The sequence below is a fragment of the Salmo salar genome, chromosome ssa02 (assembly GCF_905237065.1).
Source record: "Salmo salar chromosome ssa02, Ssal_v3.1, whole genome shotgun sequence".
NCBI classification, from domain to species: Eukaryota; Metazoa; Chordata; class Actinopteri; order Salmoniformes; family Salmonidae; genus Salmo; species Salmo salar.
In genome coordinates, this window is record NC_059443.1 from 79,804,034 (window position 1) to 79,825,023 (window position 20,990).

Consider the following 20,990-nt stretch of genomic DNA (forward strand, 5'->3'; position numbering starts at 1 on the left):
CTGCTTTTAACCATAAAACATCACAGAAATGTATAGACGAAGGATTGCATGGTGACAGTGATTGTGTCTGTTAATCGGGTAAACTGGGAAGTGGGGGGAACGAGGTCAAATCATGACATCAGTAATTTTCAGGTCAGAGAACGATGCCAGAGATTCCGAGATGGGATGAGCGCGTTTCTTTCATAGTTCCCAGTTGACCGACTGAAGTCGGAAGTCAGAAATGAAAGGTGTCCAGGTGAGTCCAATGATGCGCTGCTGCGCGTGATGGTGACCGGTGATGAAGCGCAGGTGCGCGTAATGATGGCGACAGGTGTGCATGATGAAGGCAGTCTGGAGCCTCGAGCAGAGAGGGAGAGCGGGAGCAGGCGTGACAGTAGGTGTATATACACATATACAGTATTTGTGTATGTATTTTTTTATATACAGTATGTGTCATCGTATAAAAAAGCTAAATGTTTGCAAAGTAGTAAAAACTAGATTTTTATTTATTGAAACTGGATACAGTACTCAGTCAGATAATAAAAGAGAAAGAAGTAAACAAAAAAGTCCTCACCATAATCAGACAATGTAATTTGGATATGAACAAAGTAAATAGTCAATTGTATTTGATCTGACTCCATAAGATAATAAGGAAATGTAGAATGAAGTAATGAATGGGCATCAAGAATGGTCTGAGATCGTGAAATCAAATGCAAGTAATAACATTGTCAAATTAATGAACTCCATTATATGTATAAGGCAAAATTATAAAGGTACAAGGTAATACGATCAAAGTATTGTCGTCATGGTAATCAATCAAAGCTGCACTATGCAGAAATCACTCAGCAAAAAAATGAAACTTAAGGGGAGCATAGAAATACCGCATGTAGAACAGATCTACCGCTTCTTAGACTTGCTTTCAATGAGAATGACATATCTATAACTCACATTTCTATGTGGATATGGTCAGGTCACCAACTCGCTCCCTCTCTCCAGCACTCGACGTCGCCGGTCTACTAACCATCATAATACCTCCTCATCATTACCCACACCTGCTCCCCATCATTACCCACACCTGCGCCCCATCATTACCCACACATGCTCCCCATCATTACCCACACCTGCGTCCCATCACCTGGACTTCATCATCTTGACTACCTTCCCTTCATGTAGCCCTCGGTAGCTTCAGTCATCAGGCAGTAGAGGTTTGTTTTCATGTTCAGTACTCATCCCCTGTATTGTTCATTTAACTAGCATCATCGTTATCAAACTGTCCTACTGCACCTGACTCCCTGCATATACCTGACAATTATACATTTACATTTTACATTTTAGTCATTTAGCAGACGCTCTTATCCAGAGCGACTTACAGTAGTGAATGCATACATTTCATACATTTGATTTTCATCTCATTCATTTTTTTTTTTGTACTGGCCCCCCGTGGGAATCGAATCCACAACCCTGGCGTTGCAAACACCATGCTCTACCAACTGAGCCACAGGGAAGGCCATAAATCAATAGTTAGCAGAAAGTGGACAGACAGCCACAGTGGGAGGGGGTTGGAAAAGAATCACATGTATTCAGCCAATCAGTGGGTTCAGGAAGTGGTCTTACAGCCAATGAATGAGCTGGAGGAGAAACACCGCCACCATGGCACTTCCAGCAGCCTGACCGGAACATGCTGAGGAGGGAAACAGATGTTTAGGCTGTGATTACACAGGCAGCACAATTATGATCTTTTGCCAATATTTGACATGTTTGATACAGTGCATTCGGAAAATATTCAGACCCCTTCACGTTTCCACATGTTATGTTACAGGCTAATTCTAAAATGGATTACATTTTTTTTTTTATCCTCATCAATCTACACACAATACCCCATAATGACAAAGCGAAAACTGGCTTTTAGAAATGCTTGCAATTTTTTTTTTTATAAGCATTCAGACCCTTTGCTAAGAGACTCAAAATTGAGCTCAGGTGCATCCTGTTTCCATTGATCATCCTTCAGATGTTTCTGCAACTTGATTGGAGTCCACCTGTGGTAAATTCAATTCATTGGACATGATTTGGAAAGGCACAAACCTTTCTACATAAGGTCCCACAGTTGATAGTGAATGTCAGAGCAAAAACCAAGCTATGAGGTCGAACGAATTGTCCATAGATCTCCGAGACGTGATTGAACGGAGCAAAGTACAGAGAGATCCTTGATGAAAACCTGCTCCAGGAAGCCACTCCTCAGTAAAAGGCACATGACATCTCGCTTGGAGTTTGCCAAAAGGCACCTAAAGGACTCTCAGACCACGAAAACAAGATTCTCTGATCTGAAGAAACCAAGATTGAACTCTTTGGCCTGAAAGCCAAGCATCACGTCTGGAGGAAACCTGGCCCAATCCCTGCGGTGAAGCATGATAGTGGCAGCATCATGCTGTGGGAATATTTTTCAGCGGCAGGAACTAGGAGTCTAGTCAGGATCCAGGTAAAGATGAATGGTGCAAAGTACAGCGATATCCTTGATGAAAACCTGCTCCAGAGCACTCGGGACCTCAGACTGGGGTCGAAGGTTCACTTTCCAACAGGACAACGACCCTAAGCACACAGCCAAGACAATGCAGGAGTGGCTTTGGGACAAGTCTCTGAATATCCTTGAGTGGCCCAGCCACAGCCCGGACTTGAACCAGATTAAACATCTCTAGAGAGACCTGAAAATAGCTGTGCAGCTACGCTCCCCATCCAACCTGACAGAGCTTGAGAGGATCTGCAGAGAAGAATGGAAGAAACTCCCCAAATACACGTGAGCCAAGTTTGTACCGTCATACCAAAGAAGACTCGAGGCTGTAATCACTGCCAGGTGCTTTAACAAAGTACTGAGTAAAGGGTCTGAATACTTATGAAAATGTGATCAGTTTTTTATTAGAAATGTTTTTGCAAAAGAATACCAAAACCTGTTTTGCTTTGTCATTATGGGGTATTGTGTTGAGATTGAGGGGGAAAAAACTATTTAAGTCTGTTACGTAACAAAATGTTGAAAAAGTGAAGGCGTCTGAATAGTTTCCGAATGCACTGTATATTATTTACTATACGTAAAGACATTCAATTGATCAGCTCAGTTCAGCCTAAATTCAACACACCTGGTCTTCCAGGTGGGTTTAAATCAAAAACATGAAGTGCCTGTGGCCCTCCAGAACCAGGGTTGCCAGTTACACTTTATTTGGATAATCCAGTTGGTCATAATATCAACAAACTATCCATTGATAAGCAGAAGCTTACTACATTTACGGTTAAGGTTAGGTTTAGAATAAGGGTTAAGGTTATGTTTAGGGTTAAGTTTAGGGTTAAGATAAGGGTTAAGTTGAGGGTTAAGATAAGGGTTAAGGTGAGGGTTAGGGTTAGTAGATAGTCTGTAGAGCATCTACAGATGGATAAAGTGTTACTGGGTTGCCTACCCCTGCCCTATATATTGCACTACATTTGACCATATGGGGAATACGGTGACATTAGGGATGTATGTTAGGGTAAAGTAGTGCACTACATAGGGAATAGGGTGCCATTAGGGATGTATCTCAGGGTAAAGTAGTGCACTATGTAGGGAATAGGGTGCCATTTGGGATGCAACCTTCCAGGAGTTTATAATGTCTCTGGTAATGTTGCATTCAAGTAGTGTTCAGTCAGATTCTCAGATGTCCATCCCTCCCTCTGCCCTCTCTCCCTCCACCTGCCCTCTCTCCCTCACTCTGCCCTCTCTCCCTCACTCTGCCCTCTCTCCCTCCCCCCGCTGCCCTCTCTCCCTCCCCCGCTGCCCTTTCTCCCCTCCGTCCAATCGTTCTGTTTTCCTCCCCCCAATATTTCACACCAGCCCACTCTGGCCTCTCACCCCCAGTCATTTCTCTCTCTCTCACACACACACACACACACACACACGGAGAGACCGAGAGAGCAGAAAGACCAAGAGAGCAGAGAGAGCAGAAAGACCAAGAGAGCAGAAAGACCAAGAGAGCAGAGACCGAGAGTAAAGGAGAACAGTGCAGACAGACATCACCAGTCGAGTCACAGAGAAACAGATGGACTCACAGTGCACGGTGAGTTTGAAGGGCTCTGATTCCACTTCAGGAGGAGGTTGGGGTCCCAGTTCTCCCAGTCCTAACAGGGCTGAACACCAGAGCTGGGCCCCATCATCACCTCTACTGGGGGACCACAGCAGGGGATATTCCCCACTAATAGGTTCCTTGGTGGTCTGCCTTGGTACATCTGGTGCATATAACAATGTCTTTGTCTTTCTACCGATGGCAGAGGCTTTGTAGAAGGACACATTGAGACTGTTACCTGGAGCGACCTTCTGGATGAGACACTTAAACTCGTACTCTTTCCCCTCAACCATCGGACCTGAGGGGCCTGTCATGGACACACTGTCTGGAAGCTCTGTGGAGGAATGGAAACACACACAGTGATTTAACAGTGCAGAGCCATACTAAGAATACATTCAGAAACTCCAGAGAAGATAAGGGAGAGTCACTCACTATAAACTGTGATGTCCAGCTGTTTCTGACACTGGCCTCCTTCTGTGTAGCATGTTGGTTTGATATTCCAGTCAGTCACACTGTCAAATCACATTACATTTTATTTAAAGCAGCAATCCTTAGTTGAAACAATAACCAACTTGATTTAAATTGCATTTAAAATAACAAATAAAGGCAATATCACAGTTTAAGTTCAAACATCAACAAAGTAGCCAGCTGCCACTGTTTGCCACTTTAAAGGCTAAGAAGGTGGGTTTTAAAAGTCTCAGCTGTGTCTGCCTCTCTTACCTGTCCACCCTCCAGTGTAGGAACTTCACCTCCTTGTCTGTTAGATCCGTCCCTCCCCTGGGTGGCTTCCCAGCCCATTTGTACAGGGGTATCTGAGCTGCAGTTAGAGGAGGCTGGGTCTCCATACTTCACCACCAGCCTGGCAGGACTGATCACCAGGCACTCAGCATCTGGAAGACCAAGGTCAAGTTATAACTTTATTGTTCTGTTATTGTTGATTTTATTGTTCAAACTAAACAGGACAATATTATTGTCTAATGTTTGTCTATCTGAATGTTAATCAACCACATGTTACACTCCATAACCCAGAAATATCCACACACACAAGATGAAGAACATACACTCACACACACACACACACACAGAGAGAGAGAGAACCTGTTGAAGCAACCCCTCCCTAGTATTCACCAATCATACCATGTCAAATGAGTGACTAGTTTAACTCTAGGAAGGAAGGAAGGAAGGAAGGAAGGAAGGAAGGAAGATACATTCCTACAGAATTTGAAAGGAGGGAGAAGGGCGTAGAGGCCAGATCAACTCAGAACCTTTTGACTCCAAATTATATTCTATTTCACTCTGTACCACGTAACACACAGGCTTTCCAATTTTTTCATTTAAAATAGTAAATACATAAAGTACTAAAACATTAGATCGAAACAGAAAAAAAATACTTAGGCACATTCATCACAACATTGTACTAGACCAGGGGCCTGTTGCACAAAAGTAGAATTAAGACATCCGGGATAAATGACTCAGCTGAGCTCAATGAAGCCAAAACATGTGCGTCCAGGCTTAATTGGTTGCACAAAGACCAAGCCAGGATGAGCAGACACGGATTCATTAAGCCAGGTGAAACCAATCCTGGATAGGTGCGCGCTCACGGCTCACTCAAATAGACCCCGCCACAGATCACAGATTAACTGATTTACCATGGCAACTAGAGCCGCGTACTTTTCCCCGTCGGAAGCACAAATCCTCATGGAGGCATACGAGGAGGTAAAATATATAATTAAGAAGAAAGGCAACACCGCCACAGTGATAAAGCAAAGAGAAAAAGCGTGGCAAAGTATTGCAGACCGCCTGAATGCGTAAGTAGTGCACAATTACACAGTCACCGCTCCGCTGAAACATCACAATTACAATTCAAATATTTAATTCACATCTCCAAAAATGCAGTTGTACTGTAATTATGAAACGGTTAAATTTTTAATTGAAATGCACTGCAGATATGAGTGAAATTGTGTAAAGTAACTCCATCACACTGTATAAAGCTATGATAGATTTTTTGATATTTTTACTGAAAACAAGACAAAAATACCAAGTAATTTTTTGCAGTGTGACTCCATTAAATGTGTGTGTGTGTGTGTGTGTGTGTGTGTGTAGATTAAACATGAACGGGCCAAAACGGACATGGCAGCAGGTCAAAATCAAATACAAGAACATTCTGCAGAATGGTATGGTCCCTGACTAATATTTAACAAAGCACAAGCATATATTGTACCCAGAAGGTGCCTGCTCACACATTGTCTGTACTGTTTTAGCAGTGAAAAAGAATACCCACAGACAAGGCACGGGTGGTGGGTCACCAAAGGCTGACCTTACCCCAGCAGAGGACATGGCCTTGGAGCTAAATAAAGGCAGGCCCGTCTTAGAGGGGATCCCTGGGGGGAAAGAGACGAGCATAGGTTCCTCCCAAGATGCCACCCGCTTCATTCAAGGTATGTCCTTCCATCTCTACATGGGATACAACCACATTCATATTGAATCAATTTGGACTGTCTGACTTTGGTTTACCTATTGCCTTGCAGTGTCTGGCAGCACTGTGTTCCTGTTAGAGCCACCAGCACAAGCACCAGACGATGCTGATCCAGTGAGTACTCCATCAAAGGCATACTGTAGGCCTGGCATGTCTTGTCTACTAGCTTCAATATGAATCCGATTAAATGTGATAGGGTGAAGGCCCCAGTGCAGCAGCAACAGCACATGATGGAGACGATGATGAGGAGGAGACCATCTCTCTGGATTCCAGAAGGCATGAGGTATCATGTTAAGACTGTGAAAGTACTATTTACTCTACAATGGTGAGGAGTCCTCATCAAAATCAAAAAATCTAATTTCTTTTACAGGACCCAGATGCTATACAGTGGGAAAACCAGCCTGGCAACATAGTGCGTATTAATAAAAGGACACCACATCCTGCCAAATTCCAGCTGCGCTAATTGTATTGTGTTCACAGAGCTCACAAGCTATCAGGAAGTTGTATGGCAACCACCTCCGGCGCCAAATAGAACTGGCAGACATAGACATTCAGTACAAGAAGAAAAAGATGGAAAATCTTGCACTGGAGTCCGAAATAAAAAGAGGACAATTAGGAAACTGGACCTTGAAATAAAAAAACTTGAGAGGGAGGTGAGATATGCCTTCAATGTACACTGTATGCTAACTGTAACACAAATGTATTAATCATTATTTTTCTTTCCTCCCCAGCTCCAAGAAGATGACACAGCTCAAAATAAAAATTAGGTATATTCTCGTAAAGTCAAGTGAGCCATGACATATGAGCTCTTATTGTGAGCACACAGGACGGTGGCATCTTTCTAAGGTTTTTTTATTTTCCCAGCAATCAGTACAACCAAGTCATCGTTATAAGGCATCGCCCTCTTTTGCCCACCCCCAGCACCAGGTGTGGCCACTAGCCTATATGAAGGCCCAAAATTGTGTGTTCCTTTCTGCTCTGACAATGGCATGCCCATTCGTGCGAGATGTGGTGGATGAAGAAGCACTTGTGCTGAGGAGAGCCTTCAGGCGAGAAAGGGTCTTCAGGGACCGGTTGGACCCACTGGCCTTCCCTGATGACCATCTATATGAAAGATACAGGTTTTCTGCAGATGGCATCAGGTATCTATGCAGACTACTGGGTCCCAGGATTAAGCACCGCACTGCACGGAGCCATGCACTGAGTGTGGAGCAAATGGTTTGTGTGGCCTTGCGCTTTTTTTCTAGTGGAGCCTTCCTGTACTCAGTGGGGGATGCAGAACAGCTGAACAAGGCCACAATTTGCCGCACAATAAGGAGTGTGTGTCTGGCTATCAAAGCATTAGCAGATGTCTTCATCTCCTTCCCTGGCCACAGAAGACTCTGTGACATCAAAGAGGAGTTCTATAGGATTGCAGGTAAGAGGATCTACAAATTACAGGACAACTGTTAACACATAGTAGGATACTCATTACTTTGTGTGACAGGTTTCCCCAATGTCATTGGTGCAGTGGACTGCACACACATAAGGATAAAAGCCCCCTCAGGTGCCCATGAGGCCGATTTTGTGAATAGGAAATCCTTTCACAGCATTAATGTTCAGGTGAACATAACTTTTTGATATTGTCCATTGACGAACACTCTGCATTGCCAGTGATGTGCATTGATTGGTGTAATATTCCTCATCTTATGATTTCAGATGGTCTGCAATGCTGACTGTGTGATCAGCAATGTTGTGGCAAAATGGCCTGGCTCAGTCCATGACTCCAGAATCTTTCGGGCCTCTGAAATCTATCAGTGCCTATCACAAGGTAAGCCACACAACCCCTATTTATAACCATCATGGCTGTGTCAAGAATATCACTGTGTTTATGAGGTAGTAATGATGAGATTTTGTGTTGACAGGTGAATTCTCTGGTGTGCTGCTGGGAGACAGGGGGTATGGCTGCCAGCCTTTTCTCCTGACACCTTTCACAGACCCCCAGGAAGCACAGCAGGCCTACAACCATGCCCATGCCAGGACCAGGGCCAGAGTTGAAATGACCTTTGGCCTCCTGAAGGCACGCTTTCACTGCCTTCACAAATTAAGGGTCAGCCCTGTTAGGGCATGTGATATTACTGTGGCTTGTGCTGTCCTCCACAATGTGGCCTGCCTGAGGAAGGAGAGGGCCCCCAGAGTGCCACCAGCCATGGACTGGGACAATCCGGCAATCTTCCCTGATGACGACAGTGGTCGGCTGCTGAGGGACCAATATGTGTTGAATTATTTTAGTTAGTATGTGTGCTTTCAATTTTGGTTAAATATGTCCTGCGGTGGCAGAGGAATTGGGTTTTTTTGGGTTCGTTTTTTTTACGAATTTGGCCTCTTATGATGTTTGTGCGGTATACTGTGTGTAATACAAGGCTGCAGGGAGGCTACTGCATCCATTCATTTGTCTGTTCAGTTGATGTGTATGGATTTGTCCTGCATTTATTTTAGTGTGCAGACATGCAGGGTGTGTTATATACAGACCTTTGAATGTGTATGTATCATTTTGTATAATATGCTTGGATTCTGTGCTTTCCATCTTGTAGTCACTGTGACTTCAGTTTCGAAAGGAGCTGATGGTTTACCTGCTTTGTTTTGTCCTTATTCAATAAAGGAACATAATGTTACACATTGTGTTTTTATATTCATCTGGAATGTGTATTTGTTTATATGACAGAGTACTAGGGCCACACTGAAGAAAAAGGATAAAGTCATAAATTTATGAGGCTGGTTCTTTCTGCAGAAAAGCTACATATTGTTTTTACAGTTTTGATACTTATGACAATGTGATACTTAATATTCTGGCACATCAGCATGTCTTTGTTTATGAAACCATACTGAAGTACAATTTCACCGAAATGCCCCACATCTGTCATTTTAACAACTGTCCTCCTTTAAAACAACCGGTTACAATATTATTACTTGTGTTTTTTTCCCCTCTGTGGCCCTAATATTCTATCATTTTATATATAGCCTTATAGTCTATGGGAAACTGTAAATTATCTAATGATAGCAACATAATCTAAAAATTATTTTTTATCCAAAATCATTGAAATTAATGATCACAAACGTTTAAATAATGACAGTGGGTCTAGTTATGTGATAACAATGTATAGTGAGCAGTGAAATAACTATTGGTTTCCATTTGTGGTGACTGCTGACTGACATTAGGGATGAGATTAAATAGATCCTGGAATTTAGCCTGGTCTGGAGCAGGCTAGCTCCACAGAATAAATCTCCATGGTAATTTATACCATAACATATCCTCCTGCCCCCTATCCATCTTTAGTGCAACCGGATTACGGATCAATTGAGCCAGGATCACCAAGATATCCTGGCTTAATCCCTTATCCTAGTTTTGTGCAACAGGCCCCAGAAGTCTAATTTACCAAGCACCTGTATCACAACATTGTACTAGACCAGAAGTCTAACTTACCAAGCACCTGTATCACAACATTGTACTAGACCAGAAGTCTAACTTACCAAGCACCTGTATCACAACATTGTACTAGACCAGAAGTCTAACTTACCAAGCACCTGTATCACAACATTGTACTAGACCAGAAGTCTAACTTACCAAGCACCTGTATCACAACATTGTACTAGACCAGAAGTCTAATTTACCAAGCACCTGTATCACAACATTGTACTAGACCAGAAGTCTAACTTACCAAGCACCTGTATCACAACATTGTACTAGAACAGAAGTCAAACTTACCGGTGAAGTCACAATACAGAGACAATAATGAAACAAGTATTACAATCTCCATTTCCCCGTAATAATCCCTGAGCGTCCCTCAGTGAAGGACACTGTATTCTGTTAGGGAGCTGAATCATTTTTACTGGAAACTCCCCAACGATCCGCCCTTCTCTCTCTCTCTCTCTCTCTCTCTCTCTCTCTCTCTCTCTCTCTCTCTCTCTCTCTCTCTCTCTCTCTCTCTCTCTCTCTCTCTCTCTCTCTCTCTCTCTCTCTCTCTCCTGCTTCTCTACGGGCAGTGAGGGGTGAGCCCTCCTCCTCTCTCTCTCTCTCGTGCTTCTCTAAGGGCAGTGAGGGGTGAGCCCTCCTCCTCTCTCTCTCTCTCTCTCTCTCCTGCTTCTCTAAGGGCAGTGAGGGGTGAGCCCTCCTCCTCTCTCTCTCTCTCTCTCTCCTGCTTCTCTAAGGGCAGTGAGGGGTGAGCCCTCCTCCTCCTCTCTCTCTCTCCTGCTTCTCTAAGGGCAGTGAGGGGTGATCCCTCCTCCTCCTCTCTCTCTCTCCTGCTTCTCTAAGGGCAGTGAGGGGTGAGCCCTCCTCCTCCTCTCTCTCTCTCCTGCTTCTCTAAGGGCAGTGAGGGGTGAGCCCTCCTCATCTCTCTCTCTCCTGCTTCTCTAAGGGCAGTGAGGGGGGAGCCCTCCTCCTCTCTCCTGCTTCTCTAAGGGCAGTGAGGGGTGAGCCCTCCTCCTCTCTCTCTCTCCTGCTTCTCTACGGGCAGTGAGGGGTGAGCCCTCCTCCTCCTCTCTCTCTCTCCTGCTTCTCTAAGGGCAGTGAGGGGTGAGCCCTCCTCATCTCTCTCTCTCCTGCTTCTCTAAGGGCAGTGAGGGGTGAGCCCTCCTCCTCCTCTCTCTCCTGCTTCTCTAAGGGCAGTGAGGGGTGAGCCCTCCTCCTCCTCTCTCTCCTGCTTCTCTAAGGGCAGTGAGGGGGGAGAGGACGAGGGGAAGTGTAGTAGGTTCCTGTCGGTGTCACTGGTTTGGAATTTCCCAAAAAGCTCAAGAAAAATGTTGTTCTGTTACTCCTCGTGACCAGAAACATAGTAATAATTCTGTATGACAGTACAGGCTAAAGAGAGGTGAGTGAGAGACAGAGAGAAATTGAGAGGGAGATGGGGGAGAGGGAGATGCCTTTATACCGACTACCCTTGGCCTGGGTACTGACTACCCTTAGTACTGACTACCATTGGCCTTGGTACTGACTACCCTTGGTACTGACTACCATTGGCCTTGGTACTGACTACCCTTGGTACTGACTGGCATTGGCCTTATTACCAAGGGTAGTCAGTACCAAGGCCAATGGCAGTCAGTACCAAGGGTAGTCAGTACTGACTGCCATTGCCCTTGGTACTGACTACCCTTGGTACTGACTACCCTTGGCACTGACTACCATTGGCATTGGTACTGAGTACCATTGGCATTGGCACCGGCTACCCTTGGCACTGACTACCCTTGGTACTGACAACCCTTGGCCTTGGTACTGACTACCCTTGGTACTGACTACCCTTTGCCTTGGTACTGACTACCCTTTGCCTTGGTACTGACTACCCTTTGCCTTGGTACTGACTACCCTTTGCCTAGTACCATTGGCATTGGCACTGACTACCCTTGGTACTGACAACCCTTGGCCTTGGTACTGACTACCCTTTGCCTTGGTACTGACTACCCTTTGCCTTGGTACTGACTACCCTTGGCACTGATTATCCTTGGCCTTGGTACTGACTACCCTTGGTACTGACTACCCTTTTCCTTCGTACTGACAACCCTTGGTACTGACTACTCTTTGCCTTGGTTCTGACTACCCTTGGTACTGACTACCCTTGGCCTTGGTTCTGAGTACCCTTGGTACTGACTACCCTTGGTACTGACTACCCTTTGCCTTGGTACTGACTACCCTTTGCCCTGGTACTGACAACCCTTGGCCTTGGTACTGACTACCCTTGGCATTGGTACTGACTACCCTTTGCCCTGGTACTGACAACCCTTGGCCTTGGTACTGACTACCCTTTGCCCTGGTACTGACAACCCTTGGCCTTGGTACTGACTACCCTTGGCATTGGTACAGAGCACCCATATGGAAAAGTCATATCTGGCCTTATACATATCAAAGAATACTACCGTTGTATCAACAAACAAAAAAGTTTGGGGTCACTTAGAAATGTCCTTGTTTTTAAAGATAATCACACTTTTTGTCCATTGAAATAACATAAAATTGATCAGAAATACAGTGTAGACATTGTTAATGTTGTAAATAGCTGTTAATGTTGTAGCTGGAAACGGCTCATTTTTAATATAATATCTACATAGGCGTTCAGAGACCCATTATCAGCAACCATCACTCCTGTGTTCCAATATCATGTTGTGTTAGCTAATCCAAGTTTATCATTTTAAAAAGGCTAATTGATCATTAGAAAACCTTTTTGCAATTATGTTAGCACAGCTGAAAACTGTTGCGCTAATTAAAGAAGCAATAAAACTGGCCTTCTTTAGACTAGTTGAGTATCTGTAGCATCAGCATTTGTGGGTTTGATTACAGGATCAAAATGGCCTGAAACAAAGAACTTTCTTCTGAAACTCGTCAGTCTATTCTTGTTTTGAGAAATGAAGGCTATTCCATGCGAGAAATTGCCAAGGAACTGAAGATCTCATACAACACTGTGTACTACTCCTTTCACAGAACAGAGCAAACTGGCACTAACCAGAATAGAAAGAGGAGTGGGAGGCCCCGGTGCACAACTGAGCAAGAGGACAAGTACATTAGAGTGTCTAGTTTGAGAAACAGACACCTCACAAGTCCTCAACTGGCAGCTTCATTAAATAGTACCTGCAAAACACCAGTCTCAACATCAACAGTGAAGAGGCGACTCCGTGATGCTGGCCTTCTAGGAAGAGTTGAAAAGAAAAAGCCATATCTCGGACTGGCCAATAAAAATAAAAGATTAAGAAGGGCAAAAGAACACAGACACTGGACAGAGGAACTCAAACTAAGTTTTTGCAAAGTAGTAGATACATTATTGTTATTTATTAAAACTGGATACAATACTCAGATAATAAAAGAGACAAAGATTTAAACAAAAAATCCTTACAATCAGACAATGTAATTTGTATATGAGCAAAGTAAATAGTCAATTGTATTTGATCTGACTCCATAAGATAATAAGGAAATGTAGAATGAAGTATTAAGTCATTGCTGACTAACATCAAGAATGGTCTGAGATCGTGAAATCAAATGCAGGCAATAACATTGTCAAATGAATGAAATCCATTATATATAAGGCAAAATTATAAAGTTACAAGGTAATATTATCAAAGTATTGTAGGCATGGTTATCAATCAAAGCTGCACTATGCGGAAATGGCTTCAGCCCTGGCAACCATCATTACCCACACCTTCTGTCACGCCCTGACCTGAGAGAGTCGTTTTTCTCTGTTTGGTTAGGTCAGGGTGTGACATGTGGTGGGCATTCTATGTGTTGTATGTCTATGTTGTTTTTGTATTTCTTTGTTTTGGGCCTAGTATGGTTCTTAATCAGAGGCAGCTGTCTATCGTTGTCTCTGATTAGGAATCATACTTAGGCAGCCTGTTCCCCACCTGTGTTTGTGGGTTATTGTTATTTTTCTGTGTGTACGGCACAGTGCGTTACGTTTCTTGCTGCGTACCTGTTTATTGTTTTGGTTTCGGTTTCCTTCAATAAAGATGTGGAATTACCGGCACGCTGTGCCTTGGCTCCTATGTGACAGGGAATTTGAAGATTCAGAACATGACAGAATAACCCACCACAAGAAGGCCAGGCAGCGTGCGCTGACTGGGAGGACGAGCTGGACCGGGGAGAATCAACGACAGAAGCCCGAGAGGCAGCGGCAATTTTTTTTGGGGTGGGGGGGGGGCACACGGGGGGAACACGGGGAGATCGGCGAGGTCGGGTTTGAGACCTGAGCTAACTCCCCGTGCTTACCGTGGGGAGCGAGTGACCGAGCAAGCACCGTATTATGAGGTGATGCGCACTGTGTCGCTGGTGCGCACTCACAGCCCGGTGCGCTCGGTGCAAGCTCCTCACAGTTGCTGTGCTAGAGTTGGCCGTCAGCCAGGAAGAAGTGCGCCGGCTCAGCGTATCTGCTCTCCAGTGCGGCTCTACGGCCCAGGTTATCCTGCGCCTGTTCTACGCATGGTACCAGCGCAGCACAGTTCATCCTGTGCCAGCGTCCCGCCCTTGCTGGGCTACAGTGACCATCCAGCCAGGACGGGGTGTGCCAGCCCTGAGCTCCAGACCTCCGGTGTGCCTCCACGGCCCAGTGTGCCCTGTGCCTGCTCTGCGCACCCAGTCTCCTGTGCGTCTCCCCAGTCTGGTGAGACTGGTTCCAGCTCCCCGTAGGAAGCCTCCAGTGATGATCCATGGTGCGGAACCAGTAGTGATGATCCATGGCACGGAGCCTGCAGCGAAGGTCCCCAGTCCGGAACTTACAAAGACGCCCCCCAGTCCGGAGCCTCCAGCGACGCTCCTCAGCCCGGAGCCTCCAGCGACGCTCCTCAGCCCGGAGCCTCCAGCGACGCTCAGCAGCCCTTGAACCAGATTAAACATCTCTGGAGAGACCTGAAAATAGCTGTGCAGCTACGCTCCCCATCCAACCTGATAGAACTTGACAGGATCTGCAGAGAAGAATGGGAGAAACTCCCCAAATACAGGTGTGCCAAGTTTGTAGCGACATACCCCAAAAGACTCAAGGCTGTAATTGCTGCCATAGGTGCTTTAACAAAGTACTGAGTAAAGGGTCTGAATACTTATGTAAATGGAATATTTTAGTTTTTTATTATTAATGTTTTTGCAAAGAAAATCCCTAAATGATTTAATCCATTTTAGAATACGTCTGTTACGTAACAAAATGTTGAAAAAGTGAAGGCGTCTGAATACTTTCCGAATGCACTGTATATTATTTACTATACGTAAAGACATTCAATTGATCAGCTCAGTTCAGCCTAAATTCAACACACCTGGTCTTCCAGGTGGGTTTAAATCAAAAACATGAAGTGCCTGTGGCCCTCCAGAACCAGGGTTGCCAGTTACACTTTATTTGGATAATCCAGTTGGTCATAATATCAACAAACTATCCATTGATAACAGAAGCTTACTAAATTTACGGTTAAGGTTAGGTTTAGAATAAGGGTTAGGGTTAAGTTTAGGGTTAAGATGAGTGTTAAGGTGAGGGTTAGGGTTAGTAGATAGTTGACATGTTACTGATAGTCTGTAGAGCATCTACAGATGGTGTTACCGGGTTGCCTACCCCTGCCCTATATAGTGCACTGCATTTGACCATATAGGGAATAGGGTGCCATTTGGGATGCACACTTCCAGGAGTTGTCCAGTATAAAGTCTCTGGTAATGTTGATTTCAGTCAGATTCTCAGATGTATATCCCTCCCTCTGTCCTCTCTCTCTCACTCTGCCCTCTCTCCCTCCCCCTGCCCTCTCTCCCTCCCCCTGCCCTCTCTCCCTCCCTCTGCCCTCTCTCCCTCACTCTGCCCTCTCTCCCTCACTCTGCCCTCTCTCCCTCACTCTGCCCTCTCTCCCTCACTCTGCCCTCTCTCCCTCACTCTGCCCTCTCTCCCTCACTCTGCCCTCTCTCCCTCCCCCTGCCCTCTTTCCCTCACTCTGCCCTCTCTCCCTCACTCTGCCGTCTCTCGCTCACTCTCCCCTCTCTCCCTCACTCTGCCCTCTCTCCCTCACTCTGCCCTCTATCCCCCTCTCTCTCCCTCCGTCCAATCGTTCTGTCTCCCTCCCCCAATATTCCACACCACCCCACTCTGCCCTCTCACCCCCAGTCTTTTCTCTCCCTGCCTCACACAGACACACACACACACACACACACACACAGAGAGAGCAAAGACCGAGAGAGAGAGGGAGCAGAGGTCAGAGAGAGAAGAGGTCAGAGAGAGAAGAGGTCAGAGAGAGAAGAGAGCAGAGACAAAGAGAGATCAGAGACAGAGAGAGAGACAGAGAGCAGATAGACAACAGAGACAGACATCACCAGTCGAGTAACAGAGAAACAGATGGACTCACAGTGCACGGCGAGGTTGAAGGGCTCTGATTCCACTTCAGGAGGAGGTTGGGGTCCCAGTTCTCCTGGGCCCCATCATCACCTCTACTGGGGGACCACAGCAGGGGATATTCCCCACTAATAGGTTCCTTGGTGGTCTGCCTTGGTACATCTGGTGCATATAACAATGTCTTTGTCTTTCTACCGATGGCAGAGGCTTTGTAGAAGGACACATTGAGACTGTTACCTGGAGCGACCTTCTGGATGAGACACTTAAACTCGTACTCTTTCCCCTCAACCATCGGACCTGAGGGGCCTGTCATGGACACACTGTCTGGAAGCTCTGTGGAGGAATAGAAACACACACACACACAAAGTGATTTAACAGTGCAGAGCCATACTAGGAATACATTCAGAAACACCAGTGAAGATAAGAGAGAGAGATGTCACTCATTATAAACTGTGATGTTCAGCTGTTTCTGACACTGGCCTCCCTCTGTGATGCATGTTGGTTTGTTATTCCAGTCAGTCAAATCAAATGAAATATTTAAAGTGGCAATCCTTAGTTGAAACAATAAACAACTTGATTTAAAGTGCATTTCAAATAACAAATAAAGGCAATATCACAGTTTAAGTTCAAACATCAACAAAGTAGCCAGCTGCCACTGTTTGCCACTTTAAAGGCTAAGAAGGTGGGTTTTAAAAGTCTCAGCTGTGTCTGCCTCGCTTACCTGTCCACCCTCCAGTGTAGGAACTTCACCTCCTTGTCTGTTAGATCCGTCCCTCCCTGGGTGGCTTCCCAGCCCATTTGTACAGGGGTATCTGAGCTGCAGTTAGAGGAGGCTGGGTCTCCATACTTCACCACCAGCCTGGCAGGACTGATCACCAGGCACTCAGCATCTGGAAGACCAAGGTCAAGTTAAAACTTTATTGTTCTGTTATTGTTGATTTTATTGTTCAAACCAAACAGGACGATATTATTGTCTGTTTGTCTATCTGAATGTTAATCAACCACATGTTACACTCCATAACTCAGAAATATCCACACACACAAGATGAAGAACATACACACACACACACAGGAAGGGGGAAGATACATTCCTACAGAATTTGAAAGGAGGGAGGGAGGGAGGGGTAGAGGCCAGATCGACTCAGAACGTTTGACTCCAAATGATATTATATTTCGCTCTGTCCTATTAGAGGGTCCCCCGTGGTAGGGAGAAGAAAAAAAAAGAGAAAAAAAAGATGTATGAAATGTATGCATTCACTACTGTAAGTCGCTCTGGATAAGAGCGTCTGCTAAATGACTAAAATGTAAAATGTAAATGTATTAAGTACCACGTAACACACAGGCTTTCCAATTCATTCATTTAAAAATACTTCATAGTAAATACATAAAATACTAAAATATAAAAACTGAACAGAAAATAAAATACCTAGGCACATGTATCACAACGTTGTACTAGACCAGAAGTCAAATTTACCGGTGAAGTCACAATACAGAGACAATAATGAAACAAGTATTACAATCTCCATTCCCTGTAATAATCCCTGAGCGTCCCTCAGTGAAGGACACTGTATTCTGTTAGGCGAGCGGCAGACGCTGTTTCTTCTCCGGTGACCGTTGAAAGTGAAAGTATTATTTACTGGAAAACCCTTAATGACCCTTCCTTCTCCTCTTATCTCTCTCACACACACACACACAGTGTTCTATCACTCCCTCTTCTCCTTCTCTAGGGGCAGTGAGAGGATGATGGGGAAAGGATAGAGGGAGGGGTAGGGGAGGAGTTCTGGTTCCAAATAAGGACATGACAGTAGGCTATATTAGTGTGTTTAGGTTTAGGGGTTACAACGGGATTCTGTCTTTTCTTTCTAACAGAAACAGAACTCCCTCTGTAAATCCCATTGTCTCACGTCTGCACTGATCTGTGTGATAACTCGCAGAACACTCATGAGTTATCTACAATAGGCTGTCCTGACGCTCTAAAATATTACCAAGGTGACATCGTCCCTTTCATCCTTAAAATAGTTAATCTTACCAAAAGCTATAATAAACCTGTAGCCAATATTGACTTTTTTTAATGAGCAAGTCTTCTCTACCTAATTCTACATCTAGCTAAGGTGTTTTGTGGTTGTAGAATCAGTATTTATGAAAATCGAAATGTGCACGAAAATGAGCAACCAAGTCAGTGTCTGCTTGCTGCATTCTGGCTGAACTGGTCTTAAATCAATCCATATATGAAACGAAAGGGATGCTAACAACGCCAGTTGTAGCTAGTGTAGTGAAATTCTAGCTAATAGCACGAATACGTTTTCATGATAAGGCAGTTCCTGTTCTGTTGTGATAAGTGCGCTGAGTTCTGCAGCACAGCTGACTGTTTCTAGCTGCGATGTTATCACGTTGGCCAACTGTTACAACGTCACCGGCTGTCACAATCAGATACATGCTGATTGCTTACAACAGTCCCAGAACTTTGGTGCCATACAGAGTGTTGCCAACTAACTTTCAGGGTAAGTTGCTAGAGGCAGGTTGATTTGTTGCCAGAAGTTGCTAAACGACGTTGTGATGTCATTGCGTGATAACGTAAAACTGCGTCATTACGTAGAATACACACTAACATTACTCAAATTGACTCCCATCTCGGCAAAAAATATGATTTGACATTTGTTCAGGTACAGACTCTTTTCTGTACTTCTGGCTGTACAATTTTGATTGACATGTTGATTGATGTTGTAAGTTCTGTTCAAGGTCAAACATTCGGGACCAACTATATTCATTGGGTTTGGCTCATCGAACCCGTTCTACTGCAGTCAGCCAACAATGATTTGCAATTTACTGAAATTGCTGCTGCTGCTGGCTGTACAATTTACTGAAATTGCTGCTGCTGCTGGCTGTACAATTTACTGAAATTGCTGCTGCTGCTGGCTGTACAATTTACTGAAATTGCTAAAAGTTCCAAATACGTTTTTAAAAGTAGCTACATTTGTTGCTAAGTGCTGTTTGAAAAAAAAGTTGCCAGGGTAATCTGAAAAGTTGCTAAATCTAGCAACAAAATTGCTAAATTGGCATCACTGGCCATACAGCTTTATCAACCAGCTACCGCAATGACCATTCATTCAAACAAGCTAGCTGGAAAGATTGCTCAGCTGATCAAGCAAGGTTTACCATAGTAGCCGTGTTTCTAGTGGTCAGCCTGAGCAGCTTTATTTATTTTTATTTAACCTTTATTTAACTGGGCAAGTCAGTTAAGAACAAATTGTTATTTACAATGAAGGCCAACCCTAGTCAGTTGCACAACTGAACGCATTCAACCGAAATGTGTTTTTCCTATGAATCAGAGAGGTGAGGGGGGCTGCCTTAATCACATCCATGTCATCAGTGCCCGGGGAGTAGGTGCTGTTGGGGGACAAAATGCCTAGCTCAAGGGTAGAACAGTAGATATTTTTCACCTTGCCGGCTCAGGAATTCGAACCAACCACCTTTCCGTTACTGTCCCAACGCTCTTAACAGCTAAGCTACCAGCTAGTCATGTCATTGCTGAGATGCGGTGCGTTTTCTGTGCCCAGGAAATATCACTTTTTATTTAGTATAAAATGCGGATTTCAAAAGGCTTTAAATACAAGATCAGGTGTCTATTACCTTAAAAACGTAAAAATCTGGATCTTGAAAGAGAAATGTTATGCATTTAGAAAAAAAAATGTTTTTTTGGATGTAGGAGTTTTGTATCGCCGGGTGTTATTCATCAACTTCCACGAGAAATATAAGCCTTAAAATAATAGCATATTTAAAGTCTCTCTTCATCATTTTATATTTCTCGTTAAATTTTCTCTCATCAATGACATTTTATTTTCATGATTATTGTATTTATTATTTATTTTAAGATTTTCCGTGTCCCTGATATCACTTTCCTCTCTGTTAGTTTGTTGTTATTCTCCATTTAAGAAAACAACCCCTTCCTACAATGACACCACATTCAGGAAGTGTCATCATTTCTGTGGTGGGAAAACAACGGTGCAACGCCACATACATATAAACACTCCGTTTGATATATTTGTCCATGTTTCATGTTGTTAGTCCCCAAAAGAAAAATCAGCCCCGTCACAGTTAACGATGCCTTGCTCCCAGACAGACTAAACAACTTTTATGCTCGCTTTGAGGACAATACAGTGCCACTAACACGGCCCGCTACCAAAACCTGCGGGCTCTCCTTCACTGCAGCCAACGTGAGTAAAACATTTAAACGTGTTAACTCTCGCAGGGCTGCATGCCCAGACGGCATACCCCGGCCGCGTCCTCAGAGCATGCGCAGACCAGCTGGCTGGTGTGTTTACAGACATATTCAATCAATCCTTATCCCAGTCTGCTGTCCCCACATGCTTCAAGAGGGCCACCATTGTTCCTGTTCCCAAGAAAGCTAAGGTAACTGAGCTAAATGACTACCGCCCTGTAGCACTCACTTCCGTCATCATGAAGTGCTTTGAGAGACTAGTCAAGGACCATATCACCTCCACCCTACCTGACACCCTAGACCCACTCCAATTTGCTGCTCCGCCCATAACCGGAAGGCTCTCCAGAGGGTAGTGAGGTCTGCACAACGCATCACCGGGTGCAAACTACCTGCCCTCCAGGACACCTACACCACCCGATGTC

At 44.6% G+C, this 20,990-nt stretch overlaps 1 protein-coding gene across 3 annotated transcripts; it reads right to left on the reverse strand.

The window, feature by feature from the left end:
- Nucleotides 1-467: 467 nt before the first annotated feature.
- On the reverse strand, nucleotides 468-18,064 carry LOC106591099 (uncharacterized). Of its 3 annotated transcripts, none has more exons than XM_045710926.1 (5): nucleotides 17,824-18,064; nucleotides 17,071-17,239; nucleotides 4,494-4,573; nucleotides 4,300-4,395; nucleotides 468-1,660 (listed from the first exon to the last, which is right to left on the reverse strand). In XM_045710926.1, the coding sequence occupies exons 1-5, from the start codon at nucleotides 17,873-17,875 to the stop codon at nucleotides 1,590-1,592; spliced, it is 468 nt and encodes a 155-aa protein (XP_045566882.1). In that variant the 5' UTR covers nucleotides 17,876-18,064; the 3' UTR covers nucleotides 468-1,589. The 3 variants fall into 3 exon arrangements, with proteins under 3 accessions (XP_045566882.1, XP_045566880.1, XP_045566881.1); XM_045710924.1 differs by having other exon boundaries at nucleotides 4,048-4,395; nucleotides 17,824-18,062; XM_045710925.1 differs by lacking the exons at nucleotides 17,071-17,239; nucleotides 17,824-18,064 and adding exons at nucleotides 4,782-4,951; nucleotides 10,283-10,490 and having other exon boundaries at nucleotides 4,048-4,395.
- Between the last annotated feature and the right edge of the window lie 2,926 nt (nucleotides 18,065-20,990).